Source organism: Oenanthe melanoleuca, chromosome 19, assembly GCF_029582105.1.
Source record: "Oenanthe melanoleuca isolate GR-GAL-2019-014 chromosome 19, OMel1.0, whole genome shotgun sequence".
In the NCBI taxonomy this organism is placed as follows: domain Eukaryota; kingdom Metazoa; phylum Chordata; class Aves; order Passeriformes; family Muscicapidae; genus Oenanthe; species Oenanthe melanoleuca.
In genome coordinates, this window is record NC_079352.1 from 6548657 (window position 1) to 6562833 (window position 14177).

The 14177-nt window shown below is 45.6% G+C and overlaps 1 protein-coding gene across 2 annotated transcripts in view; it reads right to left on the reverse strand.

Moving 5' to 3' along the window:
* The window catches only part of COL26A1 (collagen type XXVI alpha 1 chain), a 165893-nt gene continuing 151716 nt past the window's right edge, over nucleotides 1-14177 (reverse strand). The window contains exons 11-15 of one of the 2 annotated variants that reach the window (XM_056506932.1): nucleotides 13600-13662; nucleotides 9949-9993; nucleotides 8648-8692; nucleotides 7962-8046; nucleotides 1-4061 (exon numbers count right to left, since the gene is read on the reverse strand). In XM_056506932.1, coding sequence (XP_056362907.1) covers nucleotides 3889-4061; nucleotides 7962-8046; nucleotides 8648-8692; nucleotides 9949-9993; nucleotides 13600-13662 — 411 coding nt within the window. In that variant the 3' untranslated portion in view covers nucleotides 1-3888. The remainder of the gene's footprint in view (nucleotides 4062-7961; nucleotides 8047-8647; nucleotides 8693-9948; nucleotides 9994-13599; nucleotides 13663-14177) is intronic. The other variant, XM_056506931.1, reaches the window with a different exon arrangement.

A 14177-nucleotide genomic window follows, 5' to 3' on the forward strand; every position in this document is an offset into this window, starting at 1 on the left:
TACATGAAAGGTCTTTGGTATTTGTGGGTCCTTGAATACTGTTCCCACTCTGCTCCATACGAAAATGCTGAGTACAAAACATTCCATATACAGTAACAAACCCCATAGCAAATAAAGAGAAATAGATATTTTGAACAATAACATAGCAATATGAAAACAGATAAGTAACCATGCAAGAGGTGGCACAAACAGGTTGTGTTTACAACAAACATTGAAGCCTGCCATAAATGAGTTCATCCTGTCAGACGAGATTTATTCTTGCTCTAAGTTAAGAAATTACACATGATTGCAAGATACTGCCTGTGGCTGCCCTAGGAAAGACCAAATTTGTTGTTGTAAAGCTGATCCCCAGGGCCATCAGCACACATACAGAACACACTGATATAAATAAAAAAGGCACTGTGTAAAATGACTGCTGAACAAGTTACCCTTTCCTTCAGTGCTGGGAATGTGCCTTGTGAACAACTATAGCACCTTTAGTCCCTTGGTTTCACAGGAAACCAAGAAATCACAGAGATCTGGGTGGCTGAACCCCTGCACCCCAGTGGAATGTCTTGGGTCAGACAAGCTGTAAACGTGGAGAGGATGGGTTTCCAGTCACTGGATCAGGAGGGAATTCCAGAGCTGACTGACTTCAGGCACCCCTGTCCCAGTGCTCAGAGCCTGGAGCAGAGCCACAGCCCTTCACCTGCTGCTGCAGGGCTGGATCTGACCTCTAGTGCCTGTTCCTGTGAAATTGATGACAAATGACTGTGGAGTTTGGTGGGAGCAGGTGAGGGCTCTCCTCTCTGGTTTATTCCATTTCCCTGGGTTGCTATCAATTCCCTACAGTAAGTGCAAATGAGACCCTGTGGAGAGGAGCATTCCCTGCCTCCCAGGAGTTCCAGGCTGCTGGTGAATGTGATGCTGCATGACTTGCAAAGGGTTTTGGTTGTGCAATGTGCTGCTTCTGGTTAGCTCAGGGCAAGGAAAACACTACTACTACCAGAGCTGATCCAAGTCAAAAACACACTGGAGCTCAAACAAACATCAAGAACTTCAAAAAAGTCTTAGAAGAAAAAAAAAAAAAAAAAAAAAAAAGGAAAAGAACACACTATGGTATTGCACAGTATGTATGTAAGATAAAGCACTAAACATTTCAATTAAAATATATTTCTAAATGAGCACGCATTCAAAATAAATCCCCTAAGTTACATAGACATGGCAAGAAGCATTATATGCCCTGGCTGGAATGAACCTCAGGATCCTGCCCATGATGGAGAATGTGGTTGGGGTGGTTTGCTTGGTCATCAATAGCATTAATGCCAGTGTGTGAGGCTGTGCTCACCTTTAAATGGAATTAAACTGGGGTGGCACAACAGTGTGGTCCAGCCCTCGTGTGAGTGGAGAGGAATGAAACCCCAGCAGAGACAGAAAGTCCATCTGGTATAATCCTGCTGCCCCCCAATTAAAGATACAGTACCTCATCAGAGAGATGGAGCTAAACAAAGGAAGGAGAAGAAAATTACATAGCTCATACTATCAAGAATTAAAGTGGCCTCAACCCAAACCTAAACAGCCTTTTGACAATTGACTTGGCAGGATTAATTGCAAACAACTTCCATTAAATTTTCCTTTCATCTTGCCAGTAATTTGTTTTAAATAATATAAAATTCCAAATCCTTGTCAGTATGAATGCCTCAGCAATGTGAGTGACTAAAGCATCAGCACTCACCAAGCTCATGCAATAGCTCTGAATTCAGAAGACAGGCTTGGAGGAAGAAAGATTTCTCTTTCAGTTCAGTGTGAAGCCTCTGAAATGTCAGGGAAGTAAAAGTGGCCTCATTGCATTCCCTCTTCCCCAAATCCAACCCTGTAGCTGCAGGACCAGTGAAATGGATTTCCCCATTTCCCAAAGATGCCTTTGGTTGGGTTTGGTCCTGAACTGCCATGAGGACAGATTGTTCCTCTGGCCTTGGCTGCAGCTGGCACCAGCCTGCCCAGGCACAGGTTTAGACTGAACTGAGATTTCTCCTCACTCCTCAGGCCTGATTTTCCAACACCAACAGGCTGACTCATCTCCTGGAAGCCACCAGTGAGGCCTTGGAGTGTCCATCTGATCCAGACCAAGATGGTCCCAATTCACCACAGAGGTACCCAAGTACTTCTCAATTCCTGCACAGGAATCAGCCTGTAAATGAGGAAACAGCCTTTTTTTGGACATTTAATGCTTAGATGGAATGGTTATTCCAAGAATGTTCCCATGGCTGCACCTTGCTTGGCTGGCCACAAACAGAGAACAAAAACCAAAAAAACGTGGGCCTATTATAGAGTTAGTGCTGGGTTTAGAGTTAGTGCTGGGTTTAGAGTTAGTGCTGGGTTTAGAGTTAATGCTGGGTTTAGAGTTAGTGCTGGGTGTGTATGTATATGGCCAGTCAATTTAATGTGTGGCTAATGCTGGGCTGGCAGAGCTCCTCCATTTTTAGCCTCATTTCCAGTGGGCTTTGCCTTGGGAAGATCACCTGGGGTGAAGACAGGGAGTGTAGAGTGTTTTCTCTGGAAAGCTCTGGCACAGCCTCTGCAGCAGTGCAGCCCAGCTGCTCTCACAGCTGTGTCCTGCACAGGAACCAGAGACAGAGGGGCAAAGACACAGCTCAATTTGCTCACTTTTGTCCTGGGCTGAATTTGAAAACTGTCAGAAAGTGGGAATTAAAAATTAAAAAAATAGTCCAGTCAGCTTTGTTGATGAATCTCCTCCTTCTAACAAAAACCACTGTTCACATGAATGACATCAGCTTGTCCAGGTTAGCACAGCAGGTGCAGTGATTCATTTGCCACTGAAGGGCAGGTTCAACCTCTTAAACCTGGAAGCTGGTACTTCCCCTAAAATAATGAGTTATTGCAAAAGGTAAAATTCCTCTGTATTTAACTCCCAGTGCAAGATAAGCTCTTGACAAGACTCTAATTCCCTAGGCTGTGCTTTGCTACTACACTGTCTCCACATCCAAGTGGCAAGGATTTACTCACAAGATTAAAACAAAACACTGTGAAAACATTTTTCCTGATTGCTGTAGGATTAAGAAACTATTGCAAAATATCCTTTTCTGTGAATAGTTACTGCCACCACTTAAATTAATTATCTCTGGATGTATGCACAAGCTGAACACAGTATGGGAAAATTCTTGCACAATTCCATCATAGCTCATGCAAACTGCTCTGTGTTTTCACAGAAAGAGTCTAAACTCTGTGAAGATAGACAGAAAGCCAATGTTGCCATGAGCATTTGCATTAAAAGTCCTTGTTTAGCCAACCACAAATAGAAATAATGTCCCTAACATGCAATTAGCAAGATGAAAAGCCAGGATTTTGTTGCTAAAGTCCAGAGAGCCACCTGAATTTTCAGAGTAATACTTTAAAATGTACTTTATATTCTAATTTGTTCTTTGTTTAAAAGAAATCCTTGCAGGTCATGCTTTCCTGGCCTGTGGAAGTCACACCTGAAGTCAGTGTGACACCAACACAGGAAATAAAAGCAGATCCTCCAACTGCAGCAATGGACAAGGCTGAGCTTGGCTTTGGGTCTGGGTGGGATGGATGGGCCAGGTAAGCAGAGCTTTACTGAGTGACTGTCAGGGGCAGTGAGGGAGCAAGGGCAGGGTTAAAGCCTTGAGGCACAGCCAGGGGGTGTCACTTGTGCAGGCAGCTTCTGAGACACCTGACAACTGCTATTCCCAAACAACAAAACCAAGGAAAAATCTCAGAGCTATGGATAAATCATTCCCTGCAATCAGGGCTCAGCATTGGCCAGGGAAGGAAACCCAGCCAGCAACTCACCCCCTCTGCAGGGTGCAATGAACACTGTACTGTATCTTTAACTGGAGAGCAGGCAGGGAGGGCACAGAGATGCTCCTACTTCATCCTGTGGCTTCTCCTCCTGGCTTCACCCTCCTCCAGCAGGGAAGAGAGGATCTGGTGGGCTGGGGGCTGCCGGGGTCCTCCTCGCTTGATCTTGATGCTGCTTCTCAGGGGGGAGCCTGGGACCCCATCCTGTCCAGAGCCTGGCTCAATGGAAGACAAAGAGTCTGTAAGGAGAGAAAGTCATGGGAGAGCACTATTTAACAGGGGCTGAGGAGACCCTCGTGGGCCCTTCTGAGTGGTTCCTCCTCCAGGAGCACTGTGCTCCCTCCTGTGTGCTCTCCCTGCAGCTTTGGGGCTGCTGCCATCACTGGGGGATACTGGTGAAAGCCAGGGAAAGAAAACAGCAACACACAACTTCCTTCTGAGGCAGAAGAAATGCAAAGCCCTTTATTAAAGAAGCTACCACAGTTTTATAGACTAGATGGTGGAACTGAGGATTGAGACAAACTGGTTGGTCCAAGGAAGGTAACACCCCTTGCAAACGTGCTTTTACCAAAATATCCCATCTCTCATGCCTCCAGCAGGTGCTAATCTCTGTTATTAACTCCTTCTCATCTGTTTTCCTTTCAGCAGCTTGAGAAAACTCACACTGCATCTCTCCCTGGCTTTCACCAGTATCCCACATCACACTGCTCCTGCATTTGATGTTTCCCCTCTGCTCTGCCTGAACTCTTTGGGGTAAGGGCTCCTTACTGCAGGGCCTGCTCTCCTTTGTAGCTTTGTCAGGGAAATTAATCCACAAACACCAGAGGTTTATGTCCAAAAAGGAGACAGAGGAGTCCTGTAACTTTATTTGAATAAAAGGAGAGGCCATGGGGCATTCCCCTGGGATCTCTCCAGTTTTTGGAGAATGCAGCCTCCTTTTATCCTAATTTCCCAGCCACATTTCCCTCTCTCTTTCCCTACTGGCTGAGGTACTTGAGGGGTACAGACTTCCCAGAACACCTGATACCTGAGATTCCCCTCTAATGTACAACCCTCCCTTTTAATTTTTAATTCTTATAGAATTCATGGTTTTTCCCCATTGCTTCTTTCATCTTTCAATATCCAATTTAATTTATCAGCAAACCTACAGTTTGTTTGTAAAGGCCAATCTCTTTTTCCACTCATCAATCAGTGGAATCCTTCCCATTGTTTCTTTTATCTCTCAATGCTGGATTTATCTACCAGCAGACCCACAGCTCGTTTGTAAAGACAAATCCCTCATTCCTCTCAGTTTCATTTCTAAAGTGCTGCTTTTTTATTAATTATGAATTTACTTGGACTGCAGCAATTACTCAGCACTGCCCACAGACTCCTGGTGCTGGAGGATGAGCTGGTGGTCGATGGGCACTGATGCTTTTAGGGTGTAAGTACCATTTCACTCCTAGCAAAGGACATTTGGGGGCACTGAGAGGATTGAGTGGAAGGACTGACCCACCCTGGGCTGCAGCCAGAGCAGCAATAATGCTGGGAATGGGTGGTGGCTGAGACCCCCCAGGTAACAGCCTCCTGCTCTTCCCTCCAAACAAATTAAATACACCACAGTACATTAAATGCTCTGGGCTGTCCTCAGCAGCAGATGCTGGTGCCTTGATCTGCCTCATCATTTCCAATGCCCCAATTTCTTCTTCCTTCTGCCTCCAAAGCTGGATGTTTGTGTTTCCCTCCAGGAGCCCAAGGTGCCAGCCCTGCTGTGATCCCACGAGGCAGAGTTTCTGTTTCCAGGGAGTTTTTTGGCTGCCAGAGGATTTGGGCTCTGTCTGCTGGCACCAAACCCTGCCAAACCATTGCTGTGTCCTGCTGGGCTGCTCTCTGCAGCTCCCCCTGCCCTCCCAGGGCAGAGAAGAGCTTTGTTTGCTGGCTTGTTTTGCTTGTTGCTTGGGTGGCTGTGGTTTTGGAAAGCACACTCAGTGGGACATTTCTTGGGAAAATGAGAGCATGGGATTGGCATTTCTGAGTGGGGTTTTAAAGCTGGGCTGCCCCAGGCCTGTGGTCAAATCCTTGACACCTACACTGGGAACATCACCAGACAGTTGGTGCTGGGTGATTTAAACCCCTGTGCTGCTTTTCAGTCCAGGGAGGTCTGTGCTCAAGGAAAATATTTTTTGTTATTTTATGTATTTTTCTTTTTGTTTGTTGGAGCTTTTTTAACCATATACACAAAGATGAATATAATTGCACAAGGAAAATATGCCTTACTTTCCAAGTTCCCTTTCTAAACAGTATTTTTATGTGTGAAGTGAAAGAATGGAATTATTTTGGAAGCACAGAGTAGGAATACAATTATCAATACTTATGGGACTAAAAAACCTCTAAAGTCCTACAATATAGGTGTTTAAATATGACCTAACCCCAGTGCAGAATTAAAAAACATCCATTTTTGCTGATGCAGTTACACTGGTATAGAAGTACACATGGGTGTAAATAACTCATCTCCATCCCAAGCAGTAACAGATCAATACAAATGGTTTGCTGAAATGACTGTTTCAAAATAACAGCAGCAGATGCCTTGTGTCTGCTGTATTTCCAAACAGAATGTGAAAAATAGCTAAACCAGGCAGCTCTGCTGTGTGGACCCCAGTCCAGGGTCTACAGAAGATTCCTAAAGAGGTGACTTTTTGCTTTATACCACTATAAATGAAGGTACAAAGTAAGAGCCAAAGGAGGTCCAGGTGCTGGGTCCTGTAAATACCCTGTTTTTATGGACTCATCCAGGGAACCCCCTTTCCCTCTTCCCTGGAGATCATCCCATTGCTGCCTCAGAATTTGAGTGGTACTTCCACCAGCTCAAAGCAAAGCAGCATAAAAAAATATATTTTTCTACCCTTGGAATGAAAATGTGAATCTAAGCAGGATTAGTGCAGAGGTAAGGTCAGGGGGAGTGTGGTTGGATCATGGGGTTATGATTCAGGGTTTCCCAAAAATCTTACACTGTTGCTGCCTGTTGCTTTTGGAAATAGCACTTGGAGCCTCCAAGAGCACGAGGCCACTGAGCAGAACAGAACAGAGCTGAGAGAACAGAGCAGAGCAGAGCAGAGCAGAGCAGAGCAGAACAGGCTCCAGGCCAGCCATGCCCTGGCACTGGAAGGGTCCAGCAGCAATTCCATCCCAGCACTGCTGGCTCCAGACATCCAGTGCATCATTACTGTGTAGTGAGGCATTGTCAGGACTGCTGGGCATTTTAGCTGTTTAGCATTTCCACAGCTTAAATCAACATCCAAAGGGCACATCCCAACATGAGTGGATGCTGATCTGAGGGGAGGTGTGAGATGGGCTCACAAGCAAGGCCAGGAATGAGGTTCCACATGTCAAGGACAGAAAAGTGCTCTGGGACTTGGTCAGTGCCAAGGAACAGGTTTGCTGCTCACAGGCTGGGATAGCAGAGCCAAAAATTTTGCCTCTAAGTGTGTTTTTGAAAGGGGAGAAACTGGCACAGCTGGGAGACAATTGATCCTCAGCTACCCCCAAAGGAGCAGTGTGACAATAACCAACTCCTGTGACAATAACCAAGAGCACACTGTGGGTAAGGGAAGAGAACATTCTTTAAGGGAGGATGTACACACTGCACCAGCCATGGGAGAGCCAACAGCCTCAATAGATCACAATAATCTATCTGAATGTACTGTGAAAATAGGTTTCATGTAAGTTGTGATCACAAAACGCTCAGGGATCAGTGATTTTCAGGGTGACAGGGCAGCACTGTCTGGGCTTTCTCTGCAGAACATGGTGCTGCACAAGGCAAGGGCCTCACTGGTGTTCAAGTCACTTGGAAGATGCTGTTAACAGGATTAAATGATCTGGCCTAAAGACTTGAACAAGCAGCTCTGTGGGAAGCTGCTGGATGATCTGTGCCACATGGCTTGAGCTGCTGCTCGTGACTTGGCTGCCTGAGTGTAACAAAAATCATGTAAGGGTCATTTCACCTGCTACTGGAAAGCCAGAGAAGTACTGCTGGTGGAACTCAGCAGTTCTAAGCACCCTTAAGTCATGGTATAGTTTTGAAAATGTGGCTTGAGCAGACACCAGAGAGCTCAGGAGGGTGGGAGGGTGTTTGACCATCAGAAAACCTTAGCAGTGCTTACCATGAATTCCTATCATGTGCTCAAGGATTAACACCCTCTCAGCAAGAATCTTCAGAGCCTCTCGAAGCTGCTGGACACCTTCCCCCTGCAGGAAAGGAAACACAACTAACGTTGGGATGTGGTACAGAACAGGCTGTTTGTCCATCATGTTACTCTCACAGCACCAAACTCTGCAGTGGGGATGTTTAAAAACGAAAAGATGCAAAAGAGGAGATAGCTCCCATGTGGGAGTGCAGGAGAAGTCCCTGTTCCAAGAGCTCCTCATACTCTCAGGCTGTAGTTTGTTGTCCTTGTCACCTTAGGTGTGGCTTGAAGGGCCAAAGAGATGTTGGGAAGTATTTCAGGGATTGAGAGCAGGGATGGGAGAACTCCAAAGCTCTGCAGATGCAGTTTGATCCCTTCTGGGAGTCTGTCCCTCAGCAGAGGGGAAGGACAACAGGAAGGAATTCCCAACCAGCTCCATGTGACAGAACAACCTCTGGGGACTGAGGTGTTCAAGAGCATGGCCAAGGAAACCTCACAGACCAGGATTTCTGGCACACATTAAATTCAAACCCAAGGCTCACATCCTCACTTGCTCTGCACATTTCACTGTGGATTCACCCTCTGCTCCCACCCAAACCCACCAGTCAAAGGGAATATGGCAAAGTGACAAAAATGAAAGTAAAACAGTAGAAAATCCTTACATCAGCACCTTTGTCACCTTCCTCACCCTTCTTGCCTGGTTCACCCTAAAACAAAGGAAGGGAAACTTGGTTATATGTGGCTGAGACCCTTCCAGGACCCCTTGGATCCCCCCCACCAAAGGAGCAAATTAAAGGAGCATTTCAGAGAACACATGGACTGGCACTTCATGCCAAGGGCCAAAGTGCTCTCCTGAGCTTTGCCTTGGCTCCTGTCAGCTTCCCAGGAGCTCACCACACTTCTAACACAAAGGAACTTGTCCAGGAGTGGCCAAGCTGCAGGAGGAGCCTCCTGCCATGGCCTGGGCCCCAGCAAGGCCACAGACACCTCATTGGGCTCCCAATGAACATTGTATGCTAAACTACAGAGAAATTGCTCCTTTCCCCCAAACATGCATGTTTTCATGTTCATTTAGAACAGAAAATTCATCCATTCTGCTTTCATTAATTAGTCACATCACTTTCTGCCTCTGAAGATGCTCATTAAGCTTTTCTTGAACAAAGATCTCTCTGTGCTGTGAACATTGCTCTCAAGTTTCCCCCAGCCAGGAAGTTCATGCACTTTCTGAAGAGCAGATGACAGGGAGAGATTAAACCACTCTAAGCTAAACATGGAACAAAACTAACAATCTAAAATAGAGTGGAAGGGCTTGGGCTCCTCCAGCTTGTTGGACATCCCTGAGATATTTGCAAAGAGGTGAGCACAGGAGGAAGGACCAAAGAAAAGGTTGTGTGTGTGAATGGTATGAATGATGAGATGGAACCAAGGAAGAGAGATAAGAACCCTCCCAGAGGCTCAGGGACTTCTCTGGAAGCTGCCAGCCAAAAAAAACCCCAAATTTTCTCCTCTAGATCTCTCAGCCAGCCTGCATCACCATTAATTTGGTTGCTCTGGCCACATGTGCCAGGGCAGACATCTCTGTGCATCTGTTCAGGTATTGCCAAAAACTCATTTGGAGCCATCTCTTAATCTCATCACAGGGTTTGCAGCTCAGCTTGGCCAGCTGAGGTGCAGGAGGGAGTTGAGAGCAGCTGATGGACCTTGAGCTGTTTCACTGTGGCCACTTTGGGCTCTGGCAGTGCCAGGAGCTGCTGTGTGTGCCCAGCTCTGGCCAGGGGGATGTGCAGGCAAAGCACAGCCCCTGTGCTGGGGTGATGCCCTCCTGGCCACTGCTTTACACCAGGGGATGTCTCATCTGCAGAGGGATTTGTTAACTGAGGGAACAGGTGGAGCCAGCAGAGCAGCCACAGTGCCAGGCACTGAGCCCACCTGAGCCTGGCACCCCCAGGAGTGCAGCACTTACAGGAAATCCCTTAATGCCCCTCTCTCCAGGCAGACCTGCTTGCCCCTGTTGGAAATAAAGGCACTGTCATTAGGAGATACTTTGCCACTTGACAAGAACACAGTGTAATTTTTACTACTGGAATTAAGATGGCTTAATGAAAAAACCTTACACTTGGGATAATGTGGGGAAAAAAAATCTCCCTTGACATTATCATTTAGACACAGCAAAAGGGGTTTTGGTTTTCTGTCAAGTATCAGCTCCAAATCCCATCAGACTCTGGAGGAGCTGGGTTGGAGGGGAGCTCCTGAGCTCAGTGCCCTCTCTGTAAGAAGATTAGCAGGTTTTTTGAACTTTCCAGCAGTCAGTTACATTATACCAGGAAGGAATTTGGCTGGAGATTGGTTCCTTACAAAGACACTGCATTCTTCTCTCTGGCAGGAACCATGGGCTGCTGCTGCCCCAGCCAGAACAGAGCCCAGGACTCCCACTGAGCACTGATTTAATCTGCTCCTGCTCCACACACAGCCCACAGCCACTGATCAAAACACAGGTACAATATTTTGGTTGGTTTGTTTCTTTCTCCTGCTGTGCTAATTTTCACATTGTTCTCAGTGAGGGGTTTTTGTTCCTTTTTTTAATAGAAACAGTTTGAACATGTTGGTTTGGGGCAGAATTAAATGCCATTGAGCTGAACATCTTTTTTTCCCCCTGTTTTCCTCCACAGTGCTGGTTTCCCACCCTGCAGCAGCTGGGACAGGTTAGAACCCCTGACCAGGAGAACAGTTACAGGTTATTTAGTGAGAAAGCAGGAGCCTGGAAAGAAAAGGCAAAATATAAAAGCATTTCTAGAAATCCATTAATGAAGCAGCCACATATTTCCCCTGGTTCTCTTGTAGACACAGCAACCAACCCATCCTTTTTCCCCAAAAAAACTACACAAATGGTGGAAGATTTCTGCAGTAGAAAGGGAGAGCTGCTGGGTTTGTGTTGACCGAATTTGTATAAAACCAAGGGGCACCTACAGAACATTCCCACTGGGCACTGAATTCCTATGGGATGCCTTGGCAGCACCAGGAAAAGGCCCCAAGGGACAGGGAGAGCTCTGGTCTGTCAGGTTCTCCCAGTACCTTCAAAGGGAAATATTTGGATTCTTCACTGGAGGGAGCAAAGCTCATGTAAAAGCACAGGCAAGAGAAAAAAATCACAGAAAGGAGCACAACACCACACAGAAAATACAAAACAGGCTGTGCTGCACGTCCAGGAGGAACAGAAAGGATGTTATCAGCTTAGGGGGGATCAAAGGATATTTAGGCTGGATGCTGGCAGTATCTTTGATCCCAGGCTCCCTGGCTGCTCCTCTGGAGATGCAGGAGCCTCCCTCCCTGGCAGTGCTTGGGATGAGCCATCCAGGGCTGTGTCTGCCTGCTGCAGGTCTCTTCCACATCTGTTCTCCCCCACATTAGGCAGGAAGAATGTAGAATAACATTTTCTCAAATCCCAGTAGATGTTGTAATCCCCCCTCCTCTGCTTTTCTTTGCAGCTGCACAGCTCCTCAGCTCAAGCCCTCATTTGTACCCACCAAACCCAAAACTGCAGCAGTAGTTGTCAAAACCAGCATTCAAAGCCACACTCACAAAAGACAAAAAGCACACAGAGCATCACACAGAAATTCTGACAGAAAAAGCTGTCAGCTTCCCTTTCCACACTAACAGAGAATGGATAGGAAATATGGGGAGTTTTTATTCTATTTATCAAGACATTTTGATGTTTGAAAATCTCATTTGTTCCAAACCTAAGAGGAGAGTTACAATTCTAAAGTCCTAGCAAGGAGGGAACAAAACCAAATCCTAAGGGATCTGTCTGGAGTGAATGGACACAATGCAACAAGGTTTTGTTTAAAACAAGTGTAGTAGTAATCTGGTATATTAGTAGTAATATTAGTAATATGGTCAACCATAAACTACAGCAAAATGTTAAATTAATCCTTGAGAAAGAGTTTTATCAGTTTCCAGGATGCAAATGTGATACTTTGCCACACACCATGCCCTTCTATTTTTTTTTTAGCTGAAAAAAAAATTGAATGTCAATGAGATGCAGTTGGTAATCTGTGCATCCATCTCACCAGTTAAGGTTTTGCTATCTATCAGAATCTTGAATTCTAGTCCCAGAACTCTATCAGTCTGCAATCTGTTTCTACAGCCAAAGCCAAACTGGCTGAGCTGCACAAGGGAAGTGTTATATAAAATGACCAACAGTCACTCTGTCTTTCAGGGAGGTGATTTCTTACATCAGAACAGGACCAAGCACCCAAAACTAAAATATAACAGATATTTCCTGCCTTTGTGTGATCAATCACAAACTATCTGCTAAAGGTCAGGCTTCCCACTTCTCCTGTTGTTTTATCTGCCAAGACCAGATGGTTACATGACCAATTGTCCCACGAGCTGTCCCACAGGAAGTTTGGAAGTTTCTTTGACCACCACTGCTTACCTTACAAAACAGTTACAATTATTGATTACTACAAGGAAAACCAGACTATAAAAAGGGAGCTGCAAACTAAGTTGGGTGGAAGAGTGGAGTGGGCAGTGACCCCTCACATTTTCCCCAGCTTTGCATTGCTCTGTCTGTATAAAATAAATAGATCTAAATTTTGCTGAATACAGAGACTTTGTTTCTCATTTATAACAGTTATAAGTTGAAAGCTATCCAATTATTTTAAGGTTTTAGGTACAAAGTGACCAAATGTTTGAAGAGATAAAGACCAGTTAGAACTCTGAGATAACACGGGGGGTCTACAGGGGGGTGAACATTTCTCTAGTATGAGTCTTCCTAAGGAAGGATTTCTTATCTAGGGGAGAAGATTCCCAGGGGGCCCTAAAGGGGTGTCTGAACCATCCACCTGGGGTCTCAGTGGTTCTCTGTGTGCCCATTTCACAGACCCAAGGGCTGAATGATCCTCTTCACCTGCTCCACTCCCAAGTGATTTTCTGCTCCTGGACTCACCCAGAGATTGCAAAGACCATGACTTTTTGGCAATTAAGCTGAACAGAAGCAGCCAAAGGCCCAACTGCCTCTTTCAAACCCTTCCCAGTGCTTGACTGCTGGACTGGGAATCTGACACATTTATCCCCTTGTTAGATGTTTCTCTGGTAGTTCCTAAACTTTACCAGTTTGGAAATAACATTCAAACAGCCTTTTTGTTCTGTGTTCAGTTATCAGCACTGGACAGCCCACTAGGGACTGAGGCACATAAACATCAAGAACATGACTTCAGTATTCCACATATGTTAAGAACACCATTTGACCTGGGGAATGACTTTGGTTCAGGAGAAGTCTGGTGAGTTTTTAAAGCTTTAGTGCCAGAGAAGGAAGAGTTCAGTTAGACCTCTCAAAACACTCCACATTAAACAGCTTTGGCTGGAAGAAAGTTGGTCTCCACAGGCATTTATATACCATGTCTTTGCTACCTGAATATCTTTGAGGAATACCTGACTTTGCAAGGAATTCAACCCTCTCTGTACAGGAAACCCTCATCTTGGTTCGTGCAGAAACCCCAGAAATTCTGCATTTAAAGCTGGTGGTCCCACTGCATCTGTGAGCCCTGTGCTGTGTATAAATCCAAGGCCTCGCCCCCCAGATGCTGTGGGAATCTCTCATGTAAAACCTTACTCTCTCTCCTCGGTCTCCTTTGGATCCTTTTGGTCCAGGCTGTCCTGGAGATCCTGGCAAGCCCTAGAAGAGATGCAGAATGAGAAGGAATTAATTTCTACTGTGCAACCTTTGTGTAGGTGTAGTAAACACATTTCCCTATGATCCTCAGCTTATACACCCATTAAGCAATTGGGCTGGATTCTCTTTTTCCCTCAAGCAAGCACAACAGGAGCTCTGTTTGCAGATATCCTGAGCCCTGCACTTTCTGCAGATCTCTCTGTTTGGGTCTTTTAATGCACTGCAGGCCCCTTGATGTAACATTTTTTTGGGTCACTATGACAGGACAGTTCTTGTTCTCAGTTACCAAGAAGAAATGAATACACGGGTAGAATGTTTAGCTTAAAAATCCCCACTGCTTCCCCCCACTTCTTAATTGCCTCAGTGGGTGGCAGGAGCAAGCACACATACCTGAAAATTAATTGGATTGTGTAGTGGAAATTATTTTGAAGCTATTCACTCACCCTAATAAACAATTTTCAAATTAAGCCCAATCTCTGGTAATAATTTTACTCCCTGGGTTGAACAAATCTATAAAG